This window comes from Protomyctophum bolini, assembly GCF_963924005.1.
Source record: "Protomyctophum bolini genome assembly, chromosome: 7".
Classification (NCBI taxonomy): Eukaryota; Metazoa; Chordata; class Actinopteri; order Myctophiformes; family Myctophidae; genus Protomyctophum; species Protomyctophum bolini.
The window spans coordinates 34,214,440-34,241,850 of record NC_137868.1 but is presented as its reverse complement, the minus strand read 5'-3'; the positions used below and the strand labels follow the sequence as shown (position 1 = coordinate 34,241,850).

Sequence of the window (27,411 nt, the reverse complement as noted above, 5' to 3'; positions counted from 1 at the left end):
TATACTTTACATTTATTCCAACCAATTTTCCAAAGCATAGCCATCTTTTATTTTTCTTTAAATTTATATATTTTTTGGGGGATGCTAATTTAACATTGAGGTGGCCACTAGACCTGTATCCGTTGTGTGACTGATGATGTTCCTTCCATCACCTCCAGAGAGTGGATTGTCAGTTTTATGCTGCCCACGACAACGAGAAGGCCCGCTGCATAGATCCTCGCCACATTCTTCTGGCAGTGAGAAATGACGAGGCGCTCTCAAATATTTGGCTTTTAATACATCATTGTGGAATAGCCTACTTTAAACCAACAGTTAATGTAAATATTATTATTGTCTTTACATTTTACAATGTTATGACTGCATTAATAACTAATCGTTAACAGAGAACACTGAAATACCGTTCTTATTTACACTACCTCTGCTAATACTATTAACCTACAGAAACAGTAATTTTTTTCACAGCTAAAAGACATCTGCACACACTTGGCATTAAAGGTCAAATAGCCAAATACTCTTTATATGTAGTGATTAAAGATGGCTTCATATTTTTCTTGCTTCCCTGATGTCACCATTGGCTCTCCATTTTTCTTGACAAAGTCCTAATAACAAAAATAATAATAATTACACAGCTAAATAACAGTGTTTATTCCAGAAAATAAGAAATTACATGAGGAAGCTACTGTTCAATATGGTGTGTGAAACAACTTATATAACATGGTGTTACATAATGAGAAACAATGAGCTTGCTTATTTATGGATTTAAAGCTGTGTCCATTTTATTGAGTCAGGACAATAACCAAATATGGCCCATAAGATTTCTTTCATAGTGTTTGTTTAAAGATTCATCAATATTTGGCGATAAACCAGCTTAGACTACACTATTGCATGTTATAGTAGGTGCACAGCATGAGTAAATTACTTTAGCCCCTCGTTTGACGAAAGCCTGATTTATACTTTGCTGACACTGTTGTACAACTTGTAGATCGGCTATGATATAAATGCACTGAACATACAATTCCACAAATAAGATGTGAAGCCACGTTACCTCTAGCTCCTCTAATGATGCACTTCCATCTTCCACTTTCTGACCAATTCCATGGCTGAAACTGGAGTAGCGCTCCTGTTCAAATCACACAAATAGTATGCAGCAGAGCAGACGTCATATGTTAATGGCATGTAATATAATATAATGATTGTTATACATTACATTAGAGGGAATTATTAGCAGTTGCCACATACCTTCACCATGTTAGTGATAACCCCTTCTTCAATGATGCGTACAGCATTTTTGAGCCCTCTGGCAAATGCATCCATGGCTCCAATGTGAGCAATGAACAGATCTTCAGGGTCTGTGGACTCTCTACGTACCTTAGCATCAAAGTTCAGACCGCCTGGCTGCAAGCCACCTTGTTCAATAATAATCTGGAAAAAGTTTAAAAAAATAATATCCCTTCAAACAAATGCTTTTGTGCAATACTATACTGCCAGATAGAATAGCAGGCCCCAGCTACCGACTAAAACTCAGTGATAGCAGAGTGATTTAGATTGCTTTGTCGGATTTGAGCGATATTTTGTTAACTGCAACATAAATGTTAGCTGACTCATGTAGGCTCCCTTTGTTCTGAAAAAATACATTATATATATTTATTTTTCAGAACAAAGGGAGTCTACCAACGCGCGTCAAGATGCAGAAGAGGACACTGAAGCAGCACGGACATTTCAAGCCTTTTTTTATTAGGTGCCATTACTAAAAAGAGACATTTCGACCGAACGTCTTCATCAGAGTCAGGTCGAAATGTCTCTTTTTTGTACTAGCACTTTTTTGTACTAGAAAAGGCTTGAAATGTCTGTGCTGCTACAGTGTCCTCCTCTCTGAGAGAAAGAGAGAGAGAGAATAGATCTATAATAAAATATAGATATTAGATACATAGATACAGATAGATAGATATAGATTTTTCTTTGTTTTTTCTCATGATCCTTTTGTGACTCCAGCACCTCACTTATCTCCATATTTAAAATGGTGTTTTTCTGTAAATTAACTCCCTACTTGATCATACTACAGCGTCCTACTAGAGCATAAAAAGTAGCAGATCCACAAGCTCGAAATGTAGGCCAGAACTGTCCTGCCAGCGATAATATCTGGCCTGGCAAATTATGACAGCTGACTGACAGTCCAGGTAGGATATGGACAGCATCACAGCAAAAGCTTTTAATTGATGAAACTGGGTAGGATGAATGTTCCATTTGCATTTCCCTTGTTCAATTATCAATTATCCCTTATCAATTGTTAAACCATATACATCTTTATGTATTAACCTTTATAACAATATAGTTATTATTGTATATAACTAGAGCAGTGCCCGTAGGGGACTGGCCTACTTGGAACGATGCAAGTTGGAAATGAATGCCCCACCAAGTTATTATGTCTGTGTCCCTTAAAGCCCATATATGGACTCCTTTGTCAGGCATGCCCAAATATCTATGTCTATGCAGATGTCAGAACAATCATTGTGATGTCATAACAAGCCAGCTCCATATATGGAGATATGTGATGTCAGAACAGGCCAGCTCCATATATGGAGATATACAGTAGGGGTGATCAGGTCCAGAGGCCGGGCAGAGGCTTTTGTGATGGTTCTGGACAACAGTATGTCCGACGGACTCAACACCGGGCACTACAGTCCCTGTGGTGGTGTGGAACGCGTGTGTTAAAATGTAAGTAGGTGGGGCGAATGGTTCTCGAGTTACGTGGATTACAGACATACAGTACAGAGACTTGGTACATTTATACTGGTATAGATGTTGTTGGTGGCAGGTTCCAGGTCCTAAATTAGCCATTGATTGTGTTCTGGCCCACCATCTAATGTCTATGCCCCTTATATGTCCCTTACAAATAGCAACATAATTATTATTTCTTTGTTTTTCTGAGAACTTAGCAGAACTGCTAACTAGAAGCCATTTTTAGAAATCGGCCTCAGGTCTTGATGGGTTTTTCTAATGGTTCACCTTCATGGCCAAGGTGGTGTTCTTGATGTCCATGGGGAACTGATCCGTATCCCAGCCCAGGTCAGGAGAGCCTGTATTGGAGTCAACTGAGCCCAGCATGCCAAACCTGCCCAGCAGAAAAGATGGATAGAAGCTATACTAGAAACATTTTGGGTACATTCATAAAAACGGTTACTGCACTCTAATCTTTACATCTGAACATTCTACAAGATTGTTCACTACTTTGCAAAGAGTACATTTTATGGTATGAATGATTAGATCAGGTAGTCAAGAAAGACGTCTTACGCAGAGGCCATGAGGATATCGTGCTCATAGGAGTGCCCTGCCAGAGTCGTGTGGTTGGGCTCAATGTTTAACTTAAAGTGACTGTCCAGGCCATAAGTCTTTAGGAAGCCAATGACGGTCATTGCATCTAGAAAGGACATACACACAAGAAACATATAAAACTAGAACTGCACTCTGCCGAGTGCATACTTGCTTGTTGCACACTAGTAGGCCATAAATGGCCAACTAGTGCGCAAGCAGAGCGCGCAAGTACTTTCGACCGCTGTAAACTGTCACATCTCAGTATCTCTGTGAAGGAACGTTTGAAATGTATAATCATTAGGTGTAACTATTTGCTACTAGTGCGCAATTTGATGCGTATGCAAAAAAAACAGCAAATCTGTCCCTGGTTTGCTGGGACCAGATTACACAAATGACCATATTTCTTACGTTATCATTGAGAGCTAGTCATACATATACACACCACGTACTCTGGTCCCAGCAGATCAGGCACAATTTGCTATTTTATTTTTACTGATTATGTATATAGTATACGTATGATTATATACTATAGAGTATGTAGTTGTAATTTGATTAGCAGTATACTGTGGTTACTTTGTGCCAAAACGTGACAGCCGTCAACCATTTGATGGGTATGCAAAAAAAACAGCAAATCTGTGCCTGGTTTGCTGGGACCAGATTACACAAATGACCATTTTTCTTACATCATCATTGAGAGCTAGTCATACATATACACACCACGTACTCTGGTCCCAGCAGATCAGGCACAATTTGCTATTTTATTTTTACTGATTATGTGTATAGTATACGTATGACTAGCTCTAAATGATGACGTAAGACATATGGTCATTTGTGTAGTCTGGTCCCAGCAAACCAGGCACAGATTTGCTGTTTTTTTTGCATACCCATCAAATGGTTGACGGCTGTCACGTTGAAGAGACCGGGCGAAATTATTACTTGCGCGCTCTGCTTGCGCAAGTAATTAATGAATTGATCATCACAGCTTCATCTTTGAAACAATGTGTCCACTTCTATGGCTAAAATTTGCAACTGCCTTTTTGAGTGGTGCAACCACTCCTACAACCAGCAATGTCCGTGGGTATCTATGTAGCCGTCTATGTAGACGTGGTCATGAGCACGAGTATATGACTTATTAGTACCAGTAGGGGGCGCCAGAAACAGAGATAGTGCTGTGCCTGCTGCCTGCTAATGAGAGAGAGAGAGAGAGAGAGAGGTGTGGGGGGGGGGAATTGCAACACTCAGTTCACACGGGTGTGATTTTCTTTTCAATATGTGAAATCGTACCATAATCATATTGGTGTTTACAAGGCTCTTTAGGCTTGGGTTCGATGAGGAACTGGCATTTCAACCCAATCTTCTCTTTATACTCTGGTTATAGGGAGAACAAAAAGCACATCATCATTACACACTACATTTGCACCGCTTTACGCAGTGCTTACCTGCATTTACAGTATTAAAGTAAACAATACATGTCAAGGTTATGTAGCATAATCTCATTACTTACTGACAACCATTTTGAAAAAATTGGCCATGTGTTTCAGTTCGGCAGCAACATCCGTGTTCAGTGTGGAGAGGAAGCCCTCCCTGCCACCCCAGAACACTATGAGGATAAAGTAGAAACATTAGAAAAAGTATAACTTTAATAACTACTTTAGTATAACAGGATTATTATTTACCAACAAGAAAGTACATAAACACACACTACAGTCTTTACGAGATGGCAGCTAGATTCAAACAGGGAAGAATACTGCACCCTCAGCTTGTCAAAACATTGGAATCTAAATGGAGTTACACTGAGTGTGCAGTATATATTTTTTTCCTATTTGAGATGTGATGGCTATCCATCATCTCGTTCTTACCAAGATTTTCAGCTCCAAGCTTTTTGGCAATATCCAGTCCTTTCTTCACTTGTGCCCCAGCATAGGCCAGAACATGGCAGTCAGGGTTGGTGGCTGCACCATTCATGTACCTGGGAGAGGTATATTAGCATCCCTAAGCATTAGAAGGAAGTGATCTGAATAAGAAATAGTCTCTTGTCCTGATGGGCCATTATACATACTAGACCTGTGCCTGTCGGCCACCGTTCTACTTGGGAACGATGCAAGTTTGAAACCTAGTATGCAATACACGTCTTAGCATCTGTTTTAACCGTCTGTCTGTGTCCCTTTTATGCCTATTATATATGGAGATCTCTGTATCTGCCTGTGTCTGAAAAGTGCAAACTGACTGTGAAAAGTGGACTGGTTAAGTAACCAGTAAGACGTGCAAACGCGGGAAGCGAACGCAGCTGAGACCCTGCAGATCATGTCTGTCTGTCTGTCTGTCTGTCTGTGTGTGTGTGTCTGTCCCGCTGTTACTGTATATGTGGACCTGGCCCCTTTTGTGCCCATATATGGAGCTGAGTGATTGCTGATGCAACACACTCCATATTTGGATAGTGGGACAGACAGACAGACAGACAGACAGACACACAGACACACAGACACACAGACATGATCTGCTAGGTCTCATAGTAAGTGCTCATTGCGTTCACAATCACTGCGTTCGCAATCAAATGGCAGGTGTGGGGTTGCCATGGCAATTGGCTCATTAGGTCCACTGGCAGAGCCTGACCAGAGCCTTTTGTGGCGTTTCTGGACAACTGTGTATCCGACTGACTCGAGGCCGGGCAGTGCACTCCCTGTGGTGGTGTGGAACGTTGTGTGGGGCGAAGGGTTGTCGAGTTACGTAGACTACAGAAGTACATACGTACAGAGACCTGGTGCATTTATAGTAAAGTCACATTCACACCAGAGAGCTTTGCTGCGATTAAAACGAATCCTGCTGCGCATTTTCAGAAAGTGCACTTCGTTTGGCAGGTGTGAAGGCTCATTCGAATCCTAATGCGTAACAAAGAACCGCATTTTACTCCAAGCAAAAACGGGGGTTTCACTTCGCTTCCAATCGCACTTGATTACGATTCGGTGCAGGTGTGAATGCAATCCGCAGTAAATAAAGGAAATGAAGCAAACAATGTGGCGGGTGAGGAGCTGAACACAGTTGGAGACGGAGAAGGCATATTTTACGCAGCGCAAAGATGTCCCGTTACCGTGGATAGACGTGGTCGAATGAGGAGACTGAAGCCCTGATCGAAATGAGGACGTGTACATTAATCAATTGCTTAAGAAAACACATAAAACACTGCAGTGTAGCCTATTATAGCCTACAGAATATTCTGTCTGTCTGTGCGTGCCGTAAACATGGAGTGCTGTCACTGTGTGGGGACTGGGGAGTTATATCAGTGTGCTCAGCGCTGTGCCTCCATGCCCAAAAGAACAGTGTGTGGCGGCTGCGTGCGTAGAGAGAGAGAGAAAGAGAGAGAGGGGGGGGGGGTCCCGGGCCAGACGGCACGACACATGCATGTTATGAGTGTAATTTTATCACCATAGATTTCACTGTGTAGGCTAGTTTACGTATGAATGGAACACATTGATACAGGTCCCCCCTGCTGCGTTACCAATTGCTGCGAATGACAGTGTGAAGGCAAACCGCAGCAAATTAAATATGCAAGAATCCCAAATTCTCCGCCCATACCCATTGAGTCTACCGAAGTATTAGGTGAGAATGTGAGCTAAGATTGAGCAGGTTTCTTGTCACGAAGGAACCCACCATTAAGGCTCCTATTTAAAGGACCACTTCACCAATTTTCAACTTATCTTCATATAATTGGTCCTCACTAATGTTCATGATAAAATACCACAATTCCTTCCTACTGTGTCTCATAGGAGGGCTGTGGGCAGTTCAGAAACCCGTCCACCAGTGGCACCATCGTTAGGCAGATTATTTTATATATATATATATATATATATATATATTTCTCGTGAGAACAATGGCTTCCATCCATGATCATATTGTAACTTTTCAGGAATAGAAAGCTTGCAGTTTCTATTAGCTTGGATTCCCCATCGATGATGTCACTGGTGGACGGGTAGTGAGGACCAATTATACAAAGACTAGAATTTCGCCCCCCTTCGGGGGGCTCAATCCTAGTGTCGTTGCAGCGCAATATGGGAAGAAGGAAATTGCGGGAGTTGACAGACTCAGAACCGAATAGTTCTGATGATCCTCATGGGGGCTACCCGCAGCCCCGCCTCCCCGCAGCCCCCCCCCCCCCCCACAGCGGTGGGAAAAAATAAGTTGATGTTTTCACTGGTACTTTGGGTAGGCTACAGCACTGCAGCAGTGATACTCAACCTCAGGCCCGCGGGCCACATCAGGCCCGCGGGACCATTATGACTGGCCCACCAATGAAAATCCAAAAAAAGAAAAAAAATCTGGAAAATGAAATAAAAATAAATAAATCTGAATGAAGTTATCTTTAATTACATTATTATAAGTAATACTATTAGAGTTGTACTATTACTCGAACGAAAATAAAAGTTTGGGGCGGGGGGGGGGGAGATGCAATGCAAATGAAAGACATATACTGTGTATCCCTATTCCCTGACATAATTTTATAGCTAAACGGACAGAATTCTATTTTATTTGAATGATGAAACCCAGCTGCCATTAATAGTTCTTCACTTATAGCTATCTATTTTCAGGTAGATTGTTTTATTTTACTCAGTCAGCCATATCACTACTACATTTTTTTCATGAAAAAGGTCATAGCTGGGTAATCTATTTTCAGGCAAATTGTGTTTATTGTATTTTATTTTACTCAGCCATAACAATTTATTTTCTGTTAACCAACTTGCTGGCTGGCAGGCAGGCAGACAGCTACTCATAGACAGGCAGACAGACAGCTACTCATGGATAATTGGACAGGCAGGCAGTCAGACAGCTACTCATAGACAGGCAGACAGACAGCTACTCATGGAGAATTGGACAGGCAGGCAGACAGCTACTCATAGACAGGCAGACAGACAGCTACTCATGGAGAATTGGACAGGCAGGCAGGCAGACAGCTACTCATAGACAGGCAGACAGACAGCTACTCATGGAGAATTGGACAGGCAGGCAGGCAGACAGCTACTCATAGACAGGCAGACAGACAGCTACTCATGGACAATTGGACAGGCAGGCATGAAGGCAGACAGCTACTCATAGACAGACAGACAGCTACTCATGGACAATTGGACAGGCAGGAAGGCAGACAGCTACTCATAGACAGACAGACAGCTACTCATGGACAATTGGACAGGCAGGCAGGCAGACAGCTACTCATAGACAGACAGACAGCTACTCATGGACAATTGGACAGGCAGGAAGGCAGACAGCTACTCATAGACAGGCAGACAGACAGCTACTCATGGACAATTAGGCAGGCAGGCAGGCAGGCAGACAGCTACTCATAGACAGGCAGACAGACAGCTACTCATGGACAATTAGGCAGGCAGGCAGGCAGACAGCTACTCAGACAGGCAGACAGACAGCTACTCATGGACAATTGGACAGACAGGCAGGCAGGCAGACAGCTACTCATAGACAGGCAGGCAGACAGCTACTCATAGACAGGCAGACAGTAAGACAGCTACTCATTGACAGACAGACAAATAACTACTCATGGACAGACAGGCAGGCAGGCAAAGAGCTACTCATGTTATGTTATTATGTTATTATAACAGCTGCTCATGTTATGTGCAATAATTTGTGCAGTTATGGAAACAGCTCTTTGTGTTTATGCAAGAAAATGTAACACATTTATTTATTTACATATTGTGTGCATGCACATTGTACTTTCCGCCGCAGATTTATTTATTTCCCAAATGGTCTAAAATTGAGTTATTTAGCATGCTTTTACCAATGAATTAGCCTATACACAGACAACGACTGATTAGCCTATTTTGGACGATATGGGTCTTTTCTCGAGTCACTCCGCTGAAAGTGTCAGTGTTGCTGCCTTACACACCCACCGCCTATGGGCACTGTACTGTAGGCATATAATACCTGGCTAGGTGAAAACAAAAGAAACCCGATTAGCATTTGAGTACTTTTAACACCTCTGAACAGCCGGCGGAATTCCAGAGCATGTGTAAATACGCTAGTATGCAGTCTGTGACAGAGTCACAGAGTGTCAATAATTCCCAGAAAATCTGTAATGTTAATATAAAATGTCCACGAAAATCCTCATGGGGGCTAAAAGGGGCTATTTAATTCTTCATATAGCCCCCACAGACTCGACGTCGTTGGACAGACTCCACTTCATGTTTCAGCTGTGTTTTTAAACTCAGTAGTGTGCCCTGCGCACACTCGCAATTGCAGCTGGAGGGCGACGCGACACACACACCCCCCCCCCCCCCCACACACACACACACACACACACACACACACACTTTTTTTCGCTCGAAATTCTTATTCACAATGACATCGAGTTGAGGTGTTTGTTTTAAGGGTAATTGTTGCATAAGCGCTATTTCGCACTATTTCTCCCTCCCCTCCCCTGTGTCTGAAGCAGCTAGCATGGAAGCTATATGGATTATGGAAGCTTTCCCTCCGATTGCACAGACACAACCATGCCGTTATCCACGCGTCCATCCGATTGCTTTTAATGTAAATGTCCCATCCACTGAGCAAAAGCGATATAAGCGCCTTATTCATTCATTCGATTCATTTGGGTGTGGGGCTGTGCAGTGGTGTGGGCAGCCTTTCTGACGGAGGCTCGGAGCTGCTGCTGCTGACGCTGTTCGAGTCGCATGGAGCAGTATAGAGTAGGCGTGGCGCAGCATTAGAAGGGCGCAGCAAATGCACGACATTGAGGGGTAGAAACCATCCCGGTCGCGTGGTTCATCTAACGCGTGTGTCACTGTGAAGGACTGGCCCCATTAAGTGAACGTAGTTGAGCCCAATATTGGCGTTACGCATTTCACTTGAATAATGTTGTGTGCGCACGTGCGCACGCTGAGAAAGACAGTTATTTAATGAAACTGAAAATTATAACGTGCTGCACTGTCTCGCCGCCGTATAGCCATTCCTGTGTGTGTGTGTGTGTGTGTGTGTGTGTGTGTGTGTGCAGGCGTGTAGTCGGCATTGGCTGGCAGGCGAAAATAGCAAAAGCTATACGTGTAATGTAAATATTTCGGCACAATCCAAGTAGTGACAATGAACAATGTTGATTTAACTAAGGGAATCGCTGAGTGTTTGATTTTGTAAATACAGGGATTTAGAAGTGATAAGCAAAATAGTGAGCCAATAATTTCTCCCCTTCCTTCTGTCTGTTATCCTGCGAGAGCCCTAAAAAGCAAGATGGCTGATTGTGAGACTGAAAGAAGTAGTGTGGGGGCGGGCCTGGTGGGCCTATGAGAACACAGAGCAGTGTTGCCAGGTTTGCGAATTGTAAGCGAGTTGTAGTGTGTGTAAATAGCGTGGTTGTGGCCTTGTTTCTGCCCCTGTTGGGGCAACAGAACATGTAGACCAGTTTCTGTCCACCGCTTTTGGCCACGTGACCAACTTGACAAATGTTAAAATAGATAGGTTGAAAAGTGGTGAAGTGTTCCTTTAATAAAGCAGGATTTGCAGTGAGACAGAGACTAAACTGACCTTGGATGAGCAAACAGGTTGCATGTGACCCACAGAACCTTAAGCCCAGTCTGGTTCTGCAGCTGAAGAGCCAGATCTGTCATCTCATCCAGGTTCCTGTTGGACTCCTCTAGACTGGATCCTTCTGGTGCCATATCTCTGGGAAAAGATGGTGAACAACTGAACATGTATGTTCTATTTGTATGTTATATTTACCGTAACCACATGAAGCCTGTTTATTGAATATAACAGATTTACAAACTCACAGCTATTTTCAGTAAAGAGATTTGGTGTAGAGAGAAAAAGGAGGGAGCCAACTATAGACCACTGGGGGACACCAGCCAACTACATGTAAATATAGGGTTGAAGTGGTTAACAATTGCATTAACAAATGCATGTTTAAATGTGTGGAAATTAGGTTCTCTTTGTTAAGGTGCATTGTCTAAAATGCATGATGCAAATTAGAGCCTTGAATCCCTGTATCCAGACAATTATTATTAACACTGTCTCATTGCAACATACTCAGTGTCTATGCAAGCAAGCAAACAGCTACAGGTAACCATTCCTTCAATACAAGTGAGAGCTCTGAGCAAAATAGTTTATTGTATTTATACTCTGTATCTATATGACAAATAAACCTGAACCTGAACAAAATACTTGTTTAAGTAAATTAAATTACCTGTCATGAAATGTGTAATAATTCACCTACAAAGTACAAACACAAGCAGATGTCATTAAATGTCATATGAAATACATGGCCAGTTCATTCATTGTGATGTGGTATCCATTATAACTCTTTCAAACCAAAGCAGTGATGACCCAGGTAAGACCCATGTTTGCAGTGGGTGTGAAAGGCTCAACCCAGGTTATCTGATTCTTTAGTCTGCAATGTAAATAAACTTGGAAATATCAGCTTTTATTAAATGAAAATGTGACTAATCTGTTTTAAGGGGACTTTGTGACACGGACACTGGTCTGGTTGTGTGAACGTCAACATTCAACGACCATGTCAGTGTGACCATTGTGTTTTGAATGATTCAAAAAGTCATGTGGAATGAATCCTGTGTACCATCTTGTAAACAAGTGGAATGCTTTATGGTGTCGTCCACTCACAGTTAACAGTTTTTGTATAGAGTTGTGCTTGAAATGTACTGTAATTCTGCAAACTGTTAATAACTACTTCAATCAATCAAACCGTACAAGGACATAATAATAGGGTAAGGAGCTCATAAATGTACACCAAGTTTAGTGAAGAACTCAAAAGCAGCATGGAGCCTTTTCTTGGCTGATTCCATGGGGGTTCCTTCATTCCATGCTCTGTGAAGGGTTGGAAACCCGAAAGGGTCAGCACCTGATGCATGGAAACAAGTGACACAAATAAATAACATAACATTTCAAATATCAACCACCAATAAGGATTTCAATATAAGAATCCCAGCACGGCAGCATGAAGCCTAATTTATACATTATCAGTGTTGTTTTCGTCGACTAAAACTAAGACGAAAAATGTTCATCGACTACCTTTTTTCACTGACTAAAACTAAATAAAAACTAAATAAAAACGAATCTATGATGACTAAAACTAAGACTAAATATACTGACAATTTCGTCAACAAATAAAAACTAGACTAAAATGTTAGTAAGGGACTAGTGGACAAGAGATCCAGTTTTATGCTGGGTTGCATGATATACAATCTCACAAGAGAGATTGTATATCTGCTATTTTCAGCATGCAACCAAAGTGTAAAATATGTCATTACAACGACATCAAGGCCTGTCAAAACACATTTTAGTCGACTAAATCAACTGTAGATTTAGTCGACTAAAATCTTATGACATTTAGTCGACTAAAACTAGACTAACACCAATACATTCCAGGTGACTAAAACTAAGTGAAAGAGACTATGACTAAAACTAAAATAGAAATTTGCTGCCAAAAACAACACTGATTGTCATACAATGTTGTCAGTTCAATGGCAAAACATTTCAACATGCTGAAAAACACTGTCATATGAAAAAATATAAATTAGGCTTAAGAGATAGGGTAATGAAGATGTGTCATAGCAATTAAGGTAAAGACAGCTGGGGTTGTATACCCAAATCATTTTTTTTAAATTAATTTAGCTGCAGCTGTGTTTACCCCATGACACCTCTGAAAGACATGGGGGTTCCAGGGGGACCCCAGCCCAATAATAAATTGATACTTAGTTAGGAACCAATGGACGAGTCTGAAATGGAACCAAATTGACCCAAAAACATTGAGAGTTTAGTGTGGTTGGATCCCAGAGTTATTCTTCTTCTTGTAATCAAATGCGGGCCCATTGCCTAGTAACCATGCATAGCCTATATCAATCAAACTGAAATTAAAAGGGTTTAGAATCACTGCCCTACCAGTTCCACAGAAAGAATGCCAGTAACAGACTGAAAACCTCAGCCAGTCCTCCATCGTCTTACCCATCAGAACCTATAGGGATACAAACAGTACACAAGGGAACTCACCATTTTACAAGTTAAATGTTACAACAATTAATTGTTGTTGAACGAGATCGTACCTGTTGTGCATTGTAATGTTTGAAGCACAGAAGATCTTGAGCTCCAGCATCGGGCTGAAAGAGGATCTTTGGAATGCCTGTGCAAGAAAGTCAGTTTACAAGCTGCACTGCAATTTTTTCCACACAGGCCGAGGCCATAGGCATAAGCCTCATGATAACGTTAATGTATAGTGTAGGACCGTAGATATACACTTTGCAAAACTCTAAACTGTACAGATATGAGATGCTAAGGTTACATCATAGCTGTAAACATCAGCGGGACACTGTTTTGACTAGTTCATAAACTAATACATCAACCGAAGGATTGCTCTTTCAATATGCACGCCGTAGGCTACTGTGAAACAGACAGCACATACATTCACTGCTGCAGATTATATGCAGCACTTTTGGGTTTGTTAAACAAACTGATCATTAGTATTACCCGCAAAGAATTCTTTCTCCGATGCCATTTCCAGGGAATCCAGGCTTTCACAACAAGTTGGTCACAAACAACTTCTGGGTCGGGGTGAAAGTTCGATCGCGTCCGTCCGCCTGCCTTCTGCGCCAATAAAACGACGCACTTCCGTCTTTTGACACAAGGTGTCACCAGACTCTCTCTAGTCTAGTCTATAGGCTATATATATCTATACCGGTATCTATATCTCTATATCTCCCCCCACACACACACACACACACACACAATTTTATAAATGTGAAGAAAAAGGATGAATTACTAGTTAATGCATGTTCAATGTGTATTTTAATTACAATGGCACTTTTATAAAATATTTGATGCAGAAACAGCAACAGAGAAATATAAACGATACCAGGACACCATACACACATAATCCATAAATACATATTTACACTCATTACAACAGATACACGTAGGCTACATATTATCCATCAGAGCCTTTGGTCTGGAACATATGCCAGGTGAAAACATCAAACACTTAAAGTATGTCCCTGTGCACGGTTGAAGCCCTATATTTCTCCAGCACATAATACAGTGCACAATATGATGACATTGTCTTCTCACATTATGAGAAACTGTTTTATATAGGGAGTTTTGCCCCTACATAAAATGTTAAATTCCAACACCACCCAAGGTTTTGCATAAAACTGGATAAAATAGAAGGCAAAACAAATACCACCAAATACCAGGCACTGTAGGGTGAGGCACTTGTGCACCTAACAAAGACTGGTTTGGCATCATGACATTTGGCACATGAGGATAGTGTTTAAGTCTTGCTTAATTCATACTCCGTCATACAGTGTCACTTGGTGTGGCAAGCAACACGTTCATACAACATAGTATGAATCAGGCTTTACTGAACTACTGCATGAGTCTGTGCAAGTGTGGGAGGTGGGCAAAATCAAGACTCTGTCCAGCTTCTTTTGCCTCTTTAAACAACTTGGTAAGTGTACGGTGATACAGTACGTACAGAAGGTGAAGGGCTAGGTTCCGCTCATGCCCTGGCACCCTGTGTGCCTGTATCACTAGCTTTGTCCCAAGAATTCTCATGTCCTCCGCTGCGAAATCTCTGTTCATTGATTCCCATGACAATTTTCTTGAGAAAGTTCAACTGCCCCATTACTTAAAGTAGCTATAAGCAATAATGTCAAAATTTTAATGACCAGCAATGAGTAAAACGCTCTCCAAAAAATGTAGTCTCTGTGACACATCTAGGGGCCACAATCTGCATTCAAAGATGTTCCTATAAGCTTTGTCATTGGTCGATTTGACTGTCGACTTCCTGATTGGTTAGTCATTTCGACCAGGTTTTTTTCCCGACCAATGACAAAGCTTCTAGGAACACAGCTCCAGTGTCCTCTCCTCCTTCTGAATCAAGTGTCCTTGTTCCTGTGAAGCACCGGACCAGCCGTTTTAGGCTTGAGGCGCGTCGGTAGACTCCTTTTGTCTTCTAGAAACATCTTCGAATGCAGATTGTGGCCCCTAGATGTGTCAGAGACAAAAACATTTTGGGGTGCGTTTTACCCATTGCTGGCTGTCTGAATAAAATAAAAAACTATTATATTATTATTGCTTATAGCAGCTTTAAGCATCTGAAAACAATTGCAATTCATTCAGTGAATGAAAAGGGTTCCAGTGTTTTCGTAGGTTTGTCCATTTTATCCATATTACAATTACACCTTGGGGAAAAATACATTCTACAATGTTTTATTATGATGGGCCTGCGTCTGGCTGGCTGAGGTCCTTTTTCGTCTTCTTCCTCTTCCCTCGACAGGGTTTGCACACACAGCACATAATGCAGGGTGAGGCGAGCAGGAGAAGTGGTGAAGTCACCAACACGATAACACTGACTCCAACCAGGATACCCACCACCTGTGGAGGGCCACAATTAATCAAAACGTCAATTTACCAATATATATTTTGAGTGTCACTTGCCAAAAATAACCGATCTACAAGCAAAGAAACAAAGTGTTGTAAATAACTTATCTATAAGGGAACGTGTCTAATATAACTGATGTACCAGCCAACAATGCATCACAAAGAACTGCTCAACAAGCTGACAAATTCACCCTTTGTCAAGTCCCGCCCGTGGTTGTGCCCCTCTTCGTACCCATTTCGTGGTTGGACAAAAATCCTCTCTCTCCATCCACTACCATTGAAATAACATGTTTTTCAGTTGCTTCATATTGATATTCTGTGCACTAAATTCTTATTTTAAACTTGGTGTCAGTAAAAAGGAACATCACAGGTGCAGCGTGGTGACTGGGCATATCATGTTTGTTTTTACCATAAAATATGTTTTAGCAAATTCAATATAAACAAGGCGGAACCAGGGCGGAACAAGGCAGAAAGAGCCTGCTGGTTAGTCAGTCAGGGACCAATCAGAAGGCTGACACTGGTGTGTTTTTTCACTGAAAATGAATTGGTTCTGAATCCTACATTTTCTTTCCGTGAACTGGGAACCACAGTGGGCATAAGTCTGGACATTTGGTTACACTGCAGAGCTCAAGAACCTGATGTTGGATAGGAATTTGTGGAGGGCAGCGATCCAGGAATCCCGAGTTGGTGTTGGCTAGACCTCACTCTCGCAGCAACTACTACTTGTCATTTAGGCATGTAATAATTATGTTGCACGGGCCACGGATACAAGATTGGGGATGTCCAGGGGATGTATTTGTACGCTACAGAAAGAGGAGATAGTCTCCTGGCTTACTACTTGGGGACTGCTACAGTACAGTATATGCAATAACCTCACCTGTGCTCTGTTCCACATGACAGAGGCTCTGGAGTGGCCCAGCTTGTTTCTGCATGGCCCCTTATCATAATGCCTCAGGAATATATCACCCTGCAAGTACAAACAAACAGAATGTTCAGAGTCAGACCCAAGCTGATAGCAGTATCCACAGTGATCACCATACCAAGGGCATTCCAACACAGACCAAAGATTGTAAAGCAGTAAATAAGAGCTAATGTTTTGCATTTGCCATATACAGTACACTTAATTAAGCCAGAAAATACAGCAAAAGCTTTATACATAAAGACATACTCTTATTTCATTATAACCTCTCACTAACAAGTTCTGTGGTAATCACAGTGTAACCATACATGTATAATAGCATACACTCACGTCCAGATTCTGCAGGCAGTACCAGCAAAATGTGTGTTTGCAGCTTTTACACAACATCTGGGCACAACCCTGGTTCCTCTCTATGTAAATGCCACACATAGGACACTGTTTGATTGGCATGTCAGAATCACTACTGGACTGGGCCCTGTGGACAGATATAATACATGATAGTTTTAGAGACTGGGAGAAAGAACCAGAACAAGAGCAAGGGTTACGGCATGAGGGCCCCAGTGCTCTCTAGAGAAATGGCTTGTCATCTTTATTTAGCAGCAGTAAGTGCTCACTTGTGTGAACTGGGCTATTTTGGGAGACAAAAGTATACCAAAGACAAACATTTTAGTATTAGTATTAGTATTAGTGTTTAAAATAAATAAACATGAACTGATATGGAGGAAAAAACAATTTAAAGGAGGAGAACGGAAGTCTGCACACTGATCTGTAGTTCCCAGCAGATGTTGTGGTCTGATGATCAGACCCGATGAAGATCAGTGATCAGACATCCCTTCTTCTCCTTTGTACGTATTTTTGTTCAGCAATTTTTTTAGATGTGCGCGCGCGCTACCCTCCCTCTTGGCCTCTAAAACCAATTTAAACCCACAAGTAAACCGCAAGCCATGTTCTCAAGCCCAAATCCAAAGCCCATAATATTCCTCTATAATATTGTACCTTCTCATTATAAGATTTTCCAACAAATCCAAGTGGCCGTAGTGCACTGCATATGAAAGTAATGCTTTTTGAACAACAAAAGGCTAAATGTTTATCCTCTTATTACCAGAGAAACAATGGGAAATCCAGTGCTTAGCCAATTAACTCAGTCTGTTTGGCATGGCCATGGCACACAGGCACAGTACTACAGCCATGAAATAGAGAGAGGCGATTGAGGGCTAACGAATACTGAACAACAAACTTATCTTGGAACCGTAAAACAACATTATTTATTCACTTTTGAATGTTTGCTAGGCAGCTGGAGACAGAGAACATAATGAATTGAATTATTAGTGCACTGCTGTCCTGTTTTCAGCACAATACAAATTTCATGCAGTTGAGGGATTGTGGCAGCAGGGAGCTGTGACTGATGACTGACCTGCTTTCATGGGAGGGCGAGTGTGACATCATGGGTTGGTGCTCAGGACAGGTGTGCCCGTCCTGCCATGGCCCTCGGCATCCAGAGCAGAAGACAGTGTGACAGGTTGGGCAGTTCACAGAAGTGGGCTGACCCTCCGTGCCAGGCCTCAAACTGCACACTGCCTGGCATTCCACCACAGGGCACCAGGCTTTACTGGGGTCCAGCTGTACGCCTACAGTAGCCAGGAGGATTAAATGACAGCTTCAGCAGACAATGGAGCAAAAGTTGGAATCACAGTTGAGTTTAGCAAATTATTATTCTGTGTCGGATCCATAGACTGTAAAGAAATATGGACAAAGCATTCTCCGGGTCTGATATGGACGTAAGATGAAGCCAGTCAGTCCTTGAATTGTAAATCGCCATCTTTGTAGATCCGTTTGGGCCCAGCTGGCCATTGGCTGGCCCAGACAACGAGGCGGGACTTCCCCCCTTCTTCTTCGTTGGTTTTTATTTTGACTCGAACGGGGGGTGGCTCCCGATCATACACTGTAACGGTAGCCACGCCCCCTCAGAACACTTTATGGTCATTTTTTTAATAAATGGGACCATAATTTTCCCAAAAGAATATTATGACATGAGAAATGAGACTTTAAACTAGTGACTGGAAGCAGAAAGTATTCATGACCATGTTTATTAAGGTAATACAGTCTAGGTGAAGTTGGGCCAAAATACATGGGCCTCTATGGAGCTATGGGGTTTTTTGGGCCCAATGACAGCGCCACAACAGGCCATTATATGAACTTTCAGGAAGTCCCGATTTCCTTAGTGGCTTCACAAAATATCTGTCTGACTGCCCCCCTGGTCGGATCTCAAATGTTGTACAGTTCTTTTTCACTTTTTTTCAGGGCTTTTGAATCATATTGATATTAGTCACATGAGATTTTACAATCTCCCAGACAACAATGCTAATTAAACATTTGCACTGTTGTGGCATTACAGGACTATTGTTTTTCTATGAGGCACAAAAAACATCTTCCGCAAAAACAACTACAGTAGCTTTCAACAGCAACAGCTTGCAAAAGAGGAAGGTGAGGGTTTGCCAACAATTAAGAGATAATCTCAGATGTTCTTGTCACGGCATTTAAGGAAAGAAAGAATATTTTGCAACCAATACAAAGATTAAAGGATATGATGATTTGCAAACAGATATTATGAACCATAACAGCTGATGGTCTGATACAAAACAGCATATACTTTGCACTTTACACTGCTTCCAATATGATGTCATATGATTTATGGCCAGAGTAAACAATGACTATTATTGGTTTCACTATGTATTGTTTTCCCACCAGTATAATAGCCTCAGGACAAACCAACTAGCAGAATGCAATTTATAACTCTCAGTGTCTCTCTCGGACAGGGATATACATTATACTCCTTCATAAACAACTCACAAGCTACTATGGTACAGTCAAACAGAGTTACACTTCACCGTACATCACCTCAATTTATCTTAATATAAAGTAACCACTAAAGAACACTGTTTTGTAGCTTTGTGGTGATATTCAGTGAGGTTGTGGGCTGTATTTTGCGTGTCTTAAGTACCAGGTCTTATTCCCTAACTTGAGTAAACTAAAGACCTGGAGGCGTGATCAATGCCATTTGGCTATTCTGAGTGTCCAAAGAGCATTGATCACGCCTCCAGGTCTTTAGTTTACTCAAGTTAGGAAATAAGACCTGGTACTTAAGACACAAAATACAGCCCTCGGTGTCTAGAAACTTGAGTTTAGGTCATGTTTTATCTAGGTTAAGATGTCGGGTGGAAGGCAGTCAGTGACCAAACAATATGCCAGGCATGTAAAGCTCAGAATTCATTGGGATTGCTTAGCACAATGTCTCTAGTGAGTGTGAAGCCTGAAATAGCCTACTGTCTCTCACCAGTCAACAGTGTGCTAACATTACTATACTACGCTTACCTCTTTCGAACTTCAAGCGTTGGTATAGCTCCACTTGGTTTGCTGGGGCCAGACTGGAAATCTTCAAAGACAGAAAAAGCGAGCTATGGTCATATTCTTTCTTTTTTTTCATGGATTTAAGGACACACAATGTAGCAGTAACAAACTAATATTAGAAAATAAAGGTTTGGATTGGTTCATACATAGCTAAAGGGGCCACACAGGACAAGTGCAAAACTGTAATGAAATTGCTGGCACAGTACATAGTGTAAGTGGCACAGTGAGGTTTGCATTCATTATAATGCAAGACCAGATATTGCAACGGTTGGTAGGCCTGTTAGCTAAAAGCAGTTAATGCTAGAGTGTTAGAGTGTATCTTGTACTAGTTTGGCACTAGTTTGCCACCCAGACAAAATGTAAAGAACGAAGAATGAAGAAAGAAGAATGTTTAGAAAAGTCAAAACATGTAAATAAAAGTTGGAGAGAGTGGGGTAAGTGATCAATCTGACAGAAATTATGCAGGGCAATGAGGGCATATCCTCGACTCTAAGAAGGTTTGTCATAGCTAAATACTGTATGTGAAACCTATGCATTTAAGTTACGAGTTTAGTTTCTACAGCATACATAACATATTGTGTCCAGCTTGTTAAAACAATTGAACAAGTTAAACTTTCCAAATGTTTAAATCTAATGACATTTAAGCATTCTAAAAAGGTATATCCATAGTCATATAGATTCTCTGAGAATTTCTCACTGGAAAACCTGTCTGACTCAGGTGTGTACATGCTCATGCTCCAAAGCTATTTTTGTATTCCTTGGCATTTCAGACTTTTTTTGGGGGGGGGGTTCACTTTTGGCCTACATATTCTTGTCTTCAAACAAGCCATACCTCTGAGTCCAGCAGAGCACCAGGCTTTTGACAGGACATGTCAGGACAGGTAACAGGTGCACCTCCACCCTCCCTGATGGACAGCTGAACATACTGCTGCAAACACTGGACACAGAAAACGAACAACAGCATTAGAGATATACAGATACATTTTGCTTTATTTTACTACAATGCCTTCAATAAAGTGTCTTGCTTAACCACATGACCTCTACACATTGTAATGGGAGTTGCCGACAGATTCAGCTGCGGAGCTCTGAATCCGTCTTGAGAGATTAGTCAGGTATAGACCTCTGAATGCCAATGATCAACATAACATTTATTTATCTTTTGTCAAAAGAAAACCCAATAAAAGACTTTGCCAATCTCCCAACCGTCTGTCATGTACATGCTAGACCTCAGAGTTAGCCTGACACTCAGCCTGAATTTTTTGAGGCTACCTCAGAGTTGTAAATGAAGCTAAATACAGTGTTGTATTTTTACCTGTGTGCAGAAGACACAGTTGCAAGTGTGCAGTCTACTGGTAGCTGCTGACGGGTGCTCACTAAGGCACAGCTTGCAGTAGACCTTTGAGCCATGCTGGTTGTTAGCAGTAGCTATAGGGGTCCCTGGTGCTGAGTCCCTGGCTATCTGGTGGGTGGGACTGCTGGTAGACATGGTGGAGAGAGGGAGGTTTCAGTCTATGCAGACCGGCGGTGGCTGCTACTAGCCCTTTTGCTGGAGAGGATGGGGAACAGCAGCGTCCATGTTCCTGCAAAGTTCAATGGGAAAAGAAAGTCATACCACGTCTCATCCTCTTTATCTTCCATTTGATTAAACTGGTCTTATGAGTCCCAAATAACAATAGCTATTACCAGCCTGTAACCCTTTCCTGTAAGTTGTAATAATATTTTATATTTGCTATTGGTACGTAACAGATATTGTGTCATCATGCTGTGCAACAGACAAAATAATTGCCATGAGATGTATCCATAGTTCCTGCAACTGCTGCTCTCCGTTTCTGGAACCCCTCCTTCTTGGTTCCAAACCTCGGATGAGTTCACTTTTCTCCAACATCTAATTACTTGCTGCTCGAGTCACCGTTGATCCATGAGTGATGCATGAAGTGTCATTGTGTGTAATTACAGCAGAAACATTTATTACATTGACTCCTGTGTTTCAGCATTGTCATTGTCACCAGAGTAAAGACCAGAGCAGAATGTATGTATCGGGTCTTTAGGCTCTCATGGTACCTTATTTGGTCCTTTTGAAGGGCCATTTGAAGAGCAAAACGGTAGATTAATGCAATCTACTTTTTGCGACATAAAACACTAGTATTAGTAGTACGTTTGTTCAACATCATGTAGCAACTTAAACTCATAAACCCTAGCACCCCGGCCCTATCCTGGAGTGAACATTTTGGGGAAATATTTGTTGGTTCTATCCAATCCCAAAATGAATGATGATGAGAAATAATAAAGCCATAATTATCTGGAATTTGAAATAGATTAACAGCATGGGTTCACAGTGGGTGCACGTGGAACAGGTCCACACAGGAAACGGTGATGTCCACATTCTTCAGAGGACGCCTGTATTTGTTCTCCTACTCCAGAGCTGTTGATTGATATCATATTATAATCATAACATATTTATTTGTCCTACTCCATGTCCTATATTCTATATTGCTGAGGTTTGTTAAAGTTGGCAGGCAACACTATTGTGAATCGTGAGCACATTTCTACCCTGTACGATCGATTTGTGACAGCTCACATGCAAAACTCTACTGACTTGAGTCCTTCTGTCGATGGACAATGTATTTCTGCACTGTCATGGTGTATCCTCTACATCCATTACAATGATAGCTGTACAGTCATCATCGTATAATGCTATTAGGCTAATGCCTAATTTATTATACATAACATATATATGACATAAAATAAGTCATAGTGACACCGTCGTGCAACAAAGTATGAATTAGGGATATGCTGTGCTGTATGCTGTCCAGGCAGCCCTACCCTGCCCATGCAGAACTGCTAACAGAAACAAGTAAAGCATTAATGCTGATTATCTCACACTGACCAACAGTGTTGCAACTTGCCACCATACCAATATATGCCCACCAAGGAAAGTCCAACAACACATCTCTTGACTCACTGTTATAAATTAAGTTTTCAAATATCAGTTTAGTGACACAGTAGTGAGCCATTCAAAAATGAGAGTAAGAGGCCACATTCAGAGCTTGTCAAATTGTTGACGCCATCAACGTACAAACTAACTCTGTCTGTCTGTCTGTCTGTCTGTCTGTCTGTGTGTGTGTGTGTGTGTGTGTGTGTGTGTGTGTGTGTGTGTGTGTGTGTGTGTGAGAGAGAGAGAGAGAGAGAGAGACCAGATAATTTAGCTGTGTAGTTCTGTTGCCGACTATTCAGTGATTGGCATTCCACATGGATCAAGGTCTAAATCACATTCCGACCACAGGGATCAAAGCATCATTGTTGACCAATGACCACATAAGCAGCTATGGGAAACCAGATCAGTCCAGTGAATATACAGAGTAGTTTAACTCCCCAGTGTTCATTTAATTCTGAGTGTGTACAAATGGACCCTTACCCATTATAATAGTGTACATGTGGAATCATTGGGGCCATTTTGCACTCTCAGAACCAAGTGTGAGACTCAGGGTTTTACTATGTTGTTACTGCTGCTACTAAAACACAGACGACCACTGTTAAGGAGACAGCTGTGTCTGTGAGCTGGTTGAGTGTGTAAACTAATTTACATCTCTCTCTCTCTCTCTCTCGGTGTGTGCCCTGTGTCGTGCACTGCACTTGAACAAAGGATATGCTAGCAGGACACAACAACTTCAGTATCAGTGAGGACTGGAGTAATCGAAAGATCTCTTAATTCTCAACAAAATATACCACCAATGTCAATCACTCAGTTGGACCTGTGTGACTGCAAAAAACACATAGCCCAACCCCAACAAAAACACATAGCCCAACCCCAACAAACTATGTGCCACTGTGAGTGTGATCAATTTCAAAAGCTGCTGAAATTCTGAATAAACATCCGTGCAGCGATTTAAGAATCAAGTAGCTGGGCCAGAGCTATTAAAGAAGCAAGTAGTAGACTGACTTCAAGGGATGCACAGTCATAATAAGTGCTCATGCCATGCTGTTAATGTGTTACACATTGAAAACATTGATCAAATCTGACACATACCCCGGGTATAACTGAATTTCAAGGTTAGGTTGGAAAATGACAGTCAGTCTGTCATGCGAACACGCACAAACGGGCGTTGCAGTCTGTCTCCGTCTACCTAGCACCACAAGAAAAAGAGAGGGATTTAAACGTACCTTTCCAGTTGACCACTGTGTTCCACACAGCCTACTGGTACCGCAGTGCTTTTACTGTGACACACACATCTGTTGATATCATACAGTCACAGTGGACTGGACGAAATAGCAATAAGCTCTGCTGTCTGTTGCCAGTACGTATCCACAAACACACACACACACACACACACACACACGTACGTACACACCCTGCTTCTTTTCCTTCTACAGTTGTACTGCACGGACAACTGCACGCCCGAAGTGAAAGGGAAAATGAATGCTAAAATGTCCAATCCCCCTGAACGCTGCTTGTTTGTGACCGATTGCGTAGCAGCGTAGTACGACGGTGTCGCGCTGCCAAATGGAACAGATCTACAAGCTAACAACGCGTGGCGTCGCGGCGCGTTGTTAGCTTGTAGATCTGTTCCTTTCGACGAGCGATACTCTCGCGAGATGTAGGTGGGTGAATATATCAATAGCGAGGGGGCCGTGCTCCGTGAGCGGGCCGTGCTCCGTGAGCGGGCCGTGCTCCGTGAGCGGGCCGTGCTCCGTGAGCGGGCCGTGCTCCGTGAGCGGGCCGTGCTCCGTGAGCGGGCCGTGCTCCGTGAGCGGGCCGTGCTCCGTGAGGGGACCGTGCTCCGTGAGGGCGGTGATCCGTGAGGGACCGGAAACTTAACTTTGGTCCATTATTTACTCCACTTTAATAATACCAATTGGTATTGTGTTTTACATCATCACAAAGATGTATAAGCTTGTAGTATAAGGATATAATGTAACCTTAAGAGGCAGCTAGCAGGCATTTCTCTGGCAGAGGATGGGGGTGGGGTTGACACACATTTACGAAGTGAACACTAAGGTTCACTCTGTAGACATTTTTAAAGCACAGCTCAAGACCCACTTTTACAACATTGCTTTTAATTGATCTTTTTTTATTTATTATTCATGTCCTCACTGTTGCATTAGGCCTACTGCTTGTTTTTTATGTCTTTGCCTTGCCTTTTCCCCCTTTTCTCCATTGCTCTGTAAAGCACTTTGAGCTGCATTTCATGTCATGAAAGGTGCTATAAATAAAGTTTTATTATTATTATTATTATATGTGACGTGTAAACGGTGTAAATGGCTCAATTGAATAACAATAAACATTGCTGTAATTTGCATCAGTTGAGTCCCAGTTCCAATGTATTGATTTATAAACAGTATGCAGGCGAATGGTTTGGGATACTTGGACACAATGGACAGTGGTTTATATGAGTTGAGTTGCTTAAAGTAACTTTGACTATCAACTTTATCTGACTAGTGACTTTGTCTGTCTAGTATTGTTTCACTGGGAAAACAGAAAACAGGGGCTGCGTCCGAATTGCTAGGGTTGTTCCCTACTCCCTATCCCCCATACGGGGATCCAGACTCTAGTGGACTCTGCTAGTGATGATTTCGGACAATACTCCCTGTATGGGGAGCACCGACTCTGACGTCAATATCGATAGAGGGCGCTGTAGTTCCGCGGGTTCATGTACTTTTTATTTGCATGAAATCCCCATTAGGTTTTTTCAGATCGCCTCATAAAGAACTGTTTGAAAAATAAACAAATCATCCCGGCCGTTTCACTCATTTGGATATGAAGAATCAACTGACTACAAGAAACCAATCAAAACGCTGCTGCTGAATTTTCGCTAGGAACAGACTGTATCAAATAAGTGACTGCAGGCTGTCACCTCCCTGCAAGGACAGCTTGTAAAGTTATTTTTAAATTCATGAATGAATAAAGAAAAAATAGGTTAATGAAAATATGTTTGCAGGCATTTAGGCCTATATATCTATGATAAAAAGGTTATTTTAAAATCATAGGCCCATAACAATGGGCCTATGATTATTATCAATACATTAATATTAGGCTATATCCATTATCCAGCAATATGAAAACAGTGCACAACCTTGACAATAATATGAAAATATCAGCAGCATGATTGAATCTCAACCACATGAACCCCCGCTAATCCTGGGGCGGGGGGGATACGGCAAAAATAGCCGATCTATAAGCAACGCGCGACGTCCGTGTTGTGAGCTTGTATACTTTTACTTGGGTACTTTTGGTAAAGAATTACCAAAAGTAGCCGATCTACAAGCTCTGCTCACAATACGGACGTTTGGTGTTAACAGAAACAGCAGTCCAATAAATGACTGCCTACACAATGAAGTTTTAATGCATTTATCGCAATTCAATTAAATAATGTTAGATAGCATATTTTTTTTTATATTTTCATGGCAGGAATGAATGAATATTAATAAAACATATGTTCGGACACAATTAATATGTGTCTCACATGCATGTATCCTACGTTTGTGATAAAGAATCTCACAAATATATTCTACAGCAAGCAACTGATTCCTCTCCTAACGTCATGCGCTGGGCCTGGGTGATACAATGAATCAGATTAGTAATACTATTGCAAATGAGTAGATTTATTATAAATAAAATAAAACAATTTCAAATAAATGCACAGATCATTTGTCTCGAGATCTGTAGCTTCGAGATCCGCCAGGGAAGAAAAGAGGGGAAAACGAAAGTTTAAAAAGTACATTTGTGTTGATTTCTTTCGCTGGTACAACTTCTGCCTCTTCTGAGTTGGAGCGCAATGAGCGCATGCATGCAGAAGCAGCGCACGTGCGCAAACGCGTGCATGTGCGCTCAAGAGCGAGCTTGCGCAATGCATTATGGGGCAGATTTGCTTCGCTGTGTTTTTGTAGTGACCATCGGATGCTCCCTACAATTCCCGGTGCATTGTGGGATACTTCAGTCCACTACGTTAGGGTGCAAAAATGCTCACTACATATTCGGACACTATAACAAAATGGCGGAACCTCAAAGTAGTGCACTATATGGGGCATAGGGAATGATTTCGGACGCAGCCCCTGGTCTCATGCAGCATGTGGTGTTGTCCGCTACCATAACCATATCACACGCTACGCCCCCTTGCTGACGACATGTTGCCATACTAGAAGCGGGCAGCAGCTCTTCTTTTTTGCGACCTGAGTGCGATGCACATGCCACGCGCGCATGATGCAGTCTGATCATGCAGTCACTCCAGTCAGTTGGAAAGCCCTAGCCTGGGTGGGGGGGTAAACCCACTCCCCCTCAAGAGTTTACCCAGGCTAGGAAAGCCCATAGAGTTAAGGGAAAGCCCCGTCTCTAACTCTCTCTGGGAGGAAACCCCCACTTTCGGACCTAGCTCCTCCTTGCTTGGCAAATGTTA

General features: G+C 42.0%; 2 protein-coding genes across 2 annotated transcripts; both read right to left on the bottom strand.

Moving 5' to 3' along the window:
• Positions 1-265: 265 nt before the first annotated feature.
• Positions 266-13,899, bottom strand: LOC308318017 (xylose isomerase-like). Its single transcript, XM_080767371.1, has 14 exons — positions 13,783-13,899; positions 13,362-13,438; positions 13,201-13,273; positions 12,048-12,160; positions 11,489-11,514; positions 10,831-10,968; positions 5,172-5,281; positions 4,817-4,912; positions 4,597-4,680; positions 3,292-3,418; positions 3,007-3,112; positions 1,240-1,422; positions 1,046-1,120; positions 266-599 (listed from the first exon to the last, which is right to left on the bottom strand). Exons 1-14 carry the CDS (start codon positions 13,808-13,810, stop codon positions 516-518), a joined length of 1,320 nt encoding a protein of 439 aa, XP_080623497.1. The 5' UTR covers positions 13,811-13,899; the 3' UTR covers positions 266-515.
• Positions 13,900-14,083: 184 nt separating this feature from the next.
• rnf144b (ring finger protein 144B) lies at positions 14,084-24,472 on the bottom strand. Its single transcript, XM_080767359.1, has 8 exons — positions 24,182-24,472; positions 21,333-21,600; positions 20,853-20,957; positions 19,985-20,045; positions 18,027-18,240; positions 16,943-17,087; positions 16,571-16,660; positions 14,084-15,687 (listed from the first exon to the last, which is right to left on the bottom strand). Exons 2-8 carry the CDS (start codon positions 21,504-21,506, stop codon positions 15,526-15,528), a joined length of 951 nt encoding a protein of 316 aa, XP_080623485.1. The 5' UTR covers positions 21,507-21,600; positions 24,182-24,472; the 3' UTR covers positions 14,084-15,525.
• Between the last annotated feature and the right edge of the window lie 2,939 nt (positions 24,473-27,411).

Bases quoted from the DNA above. Each gene is read 5' to 3' on its own strand.
- LOC308318017 (XM_080767371.1), bottom strand. From the start codon at position 13,810: ATGGCATCGGAGAAAGAATTCTTTGCGG. The intron at 13,274-13,361 runs GTACGATCTCGT...GTATCCCTATAG, and splicing joins AACATTACAATGCACAACAG to GTTCTGATGGGTAAGACGAT. The intron at 4,913-5,171 runs GTAAGAACGAGA...TTATCCTCATAG, and splicing joins GCTTGGAGCTGAAAATCTTG to TGTTCTGGGGTGGCAGGGAG.
- rnf144b (XM_080767359.1), bottom strand. From the start codon at position 21,506: ATGTCTACCAGCAGTCCCACCCACCAGATAGCCAGGGACTCAGCACCA. The intron at 18,241-19,984 runs GTAAGCGTAGTA...TGGCTACTGTAG, and splicing joins ACGCTTGAAGTTCGAAAGAG to GCGTACAGCTGGACCCCAGT. The intron at 15,688-16,570 runs GTGAGGTTATTG...GGCCCTCCACAG, and splicing joins TCATGTGGAACAGAGCACAG to GTGGTGGGTATCCTGGTTGG.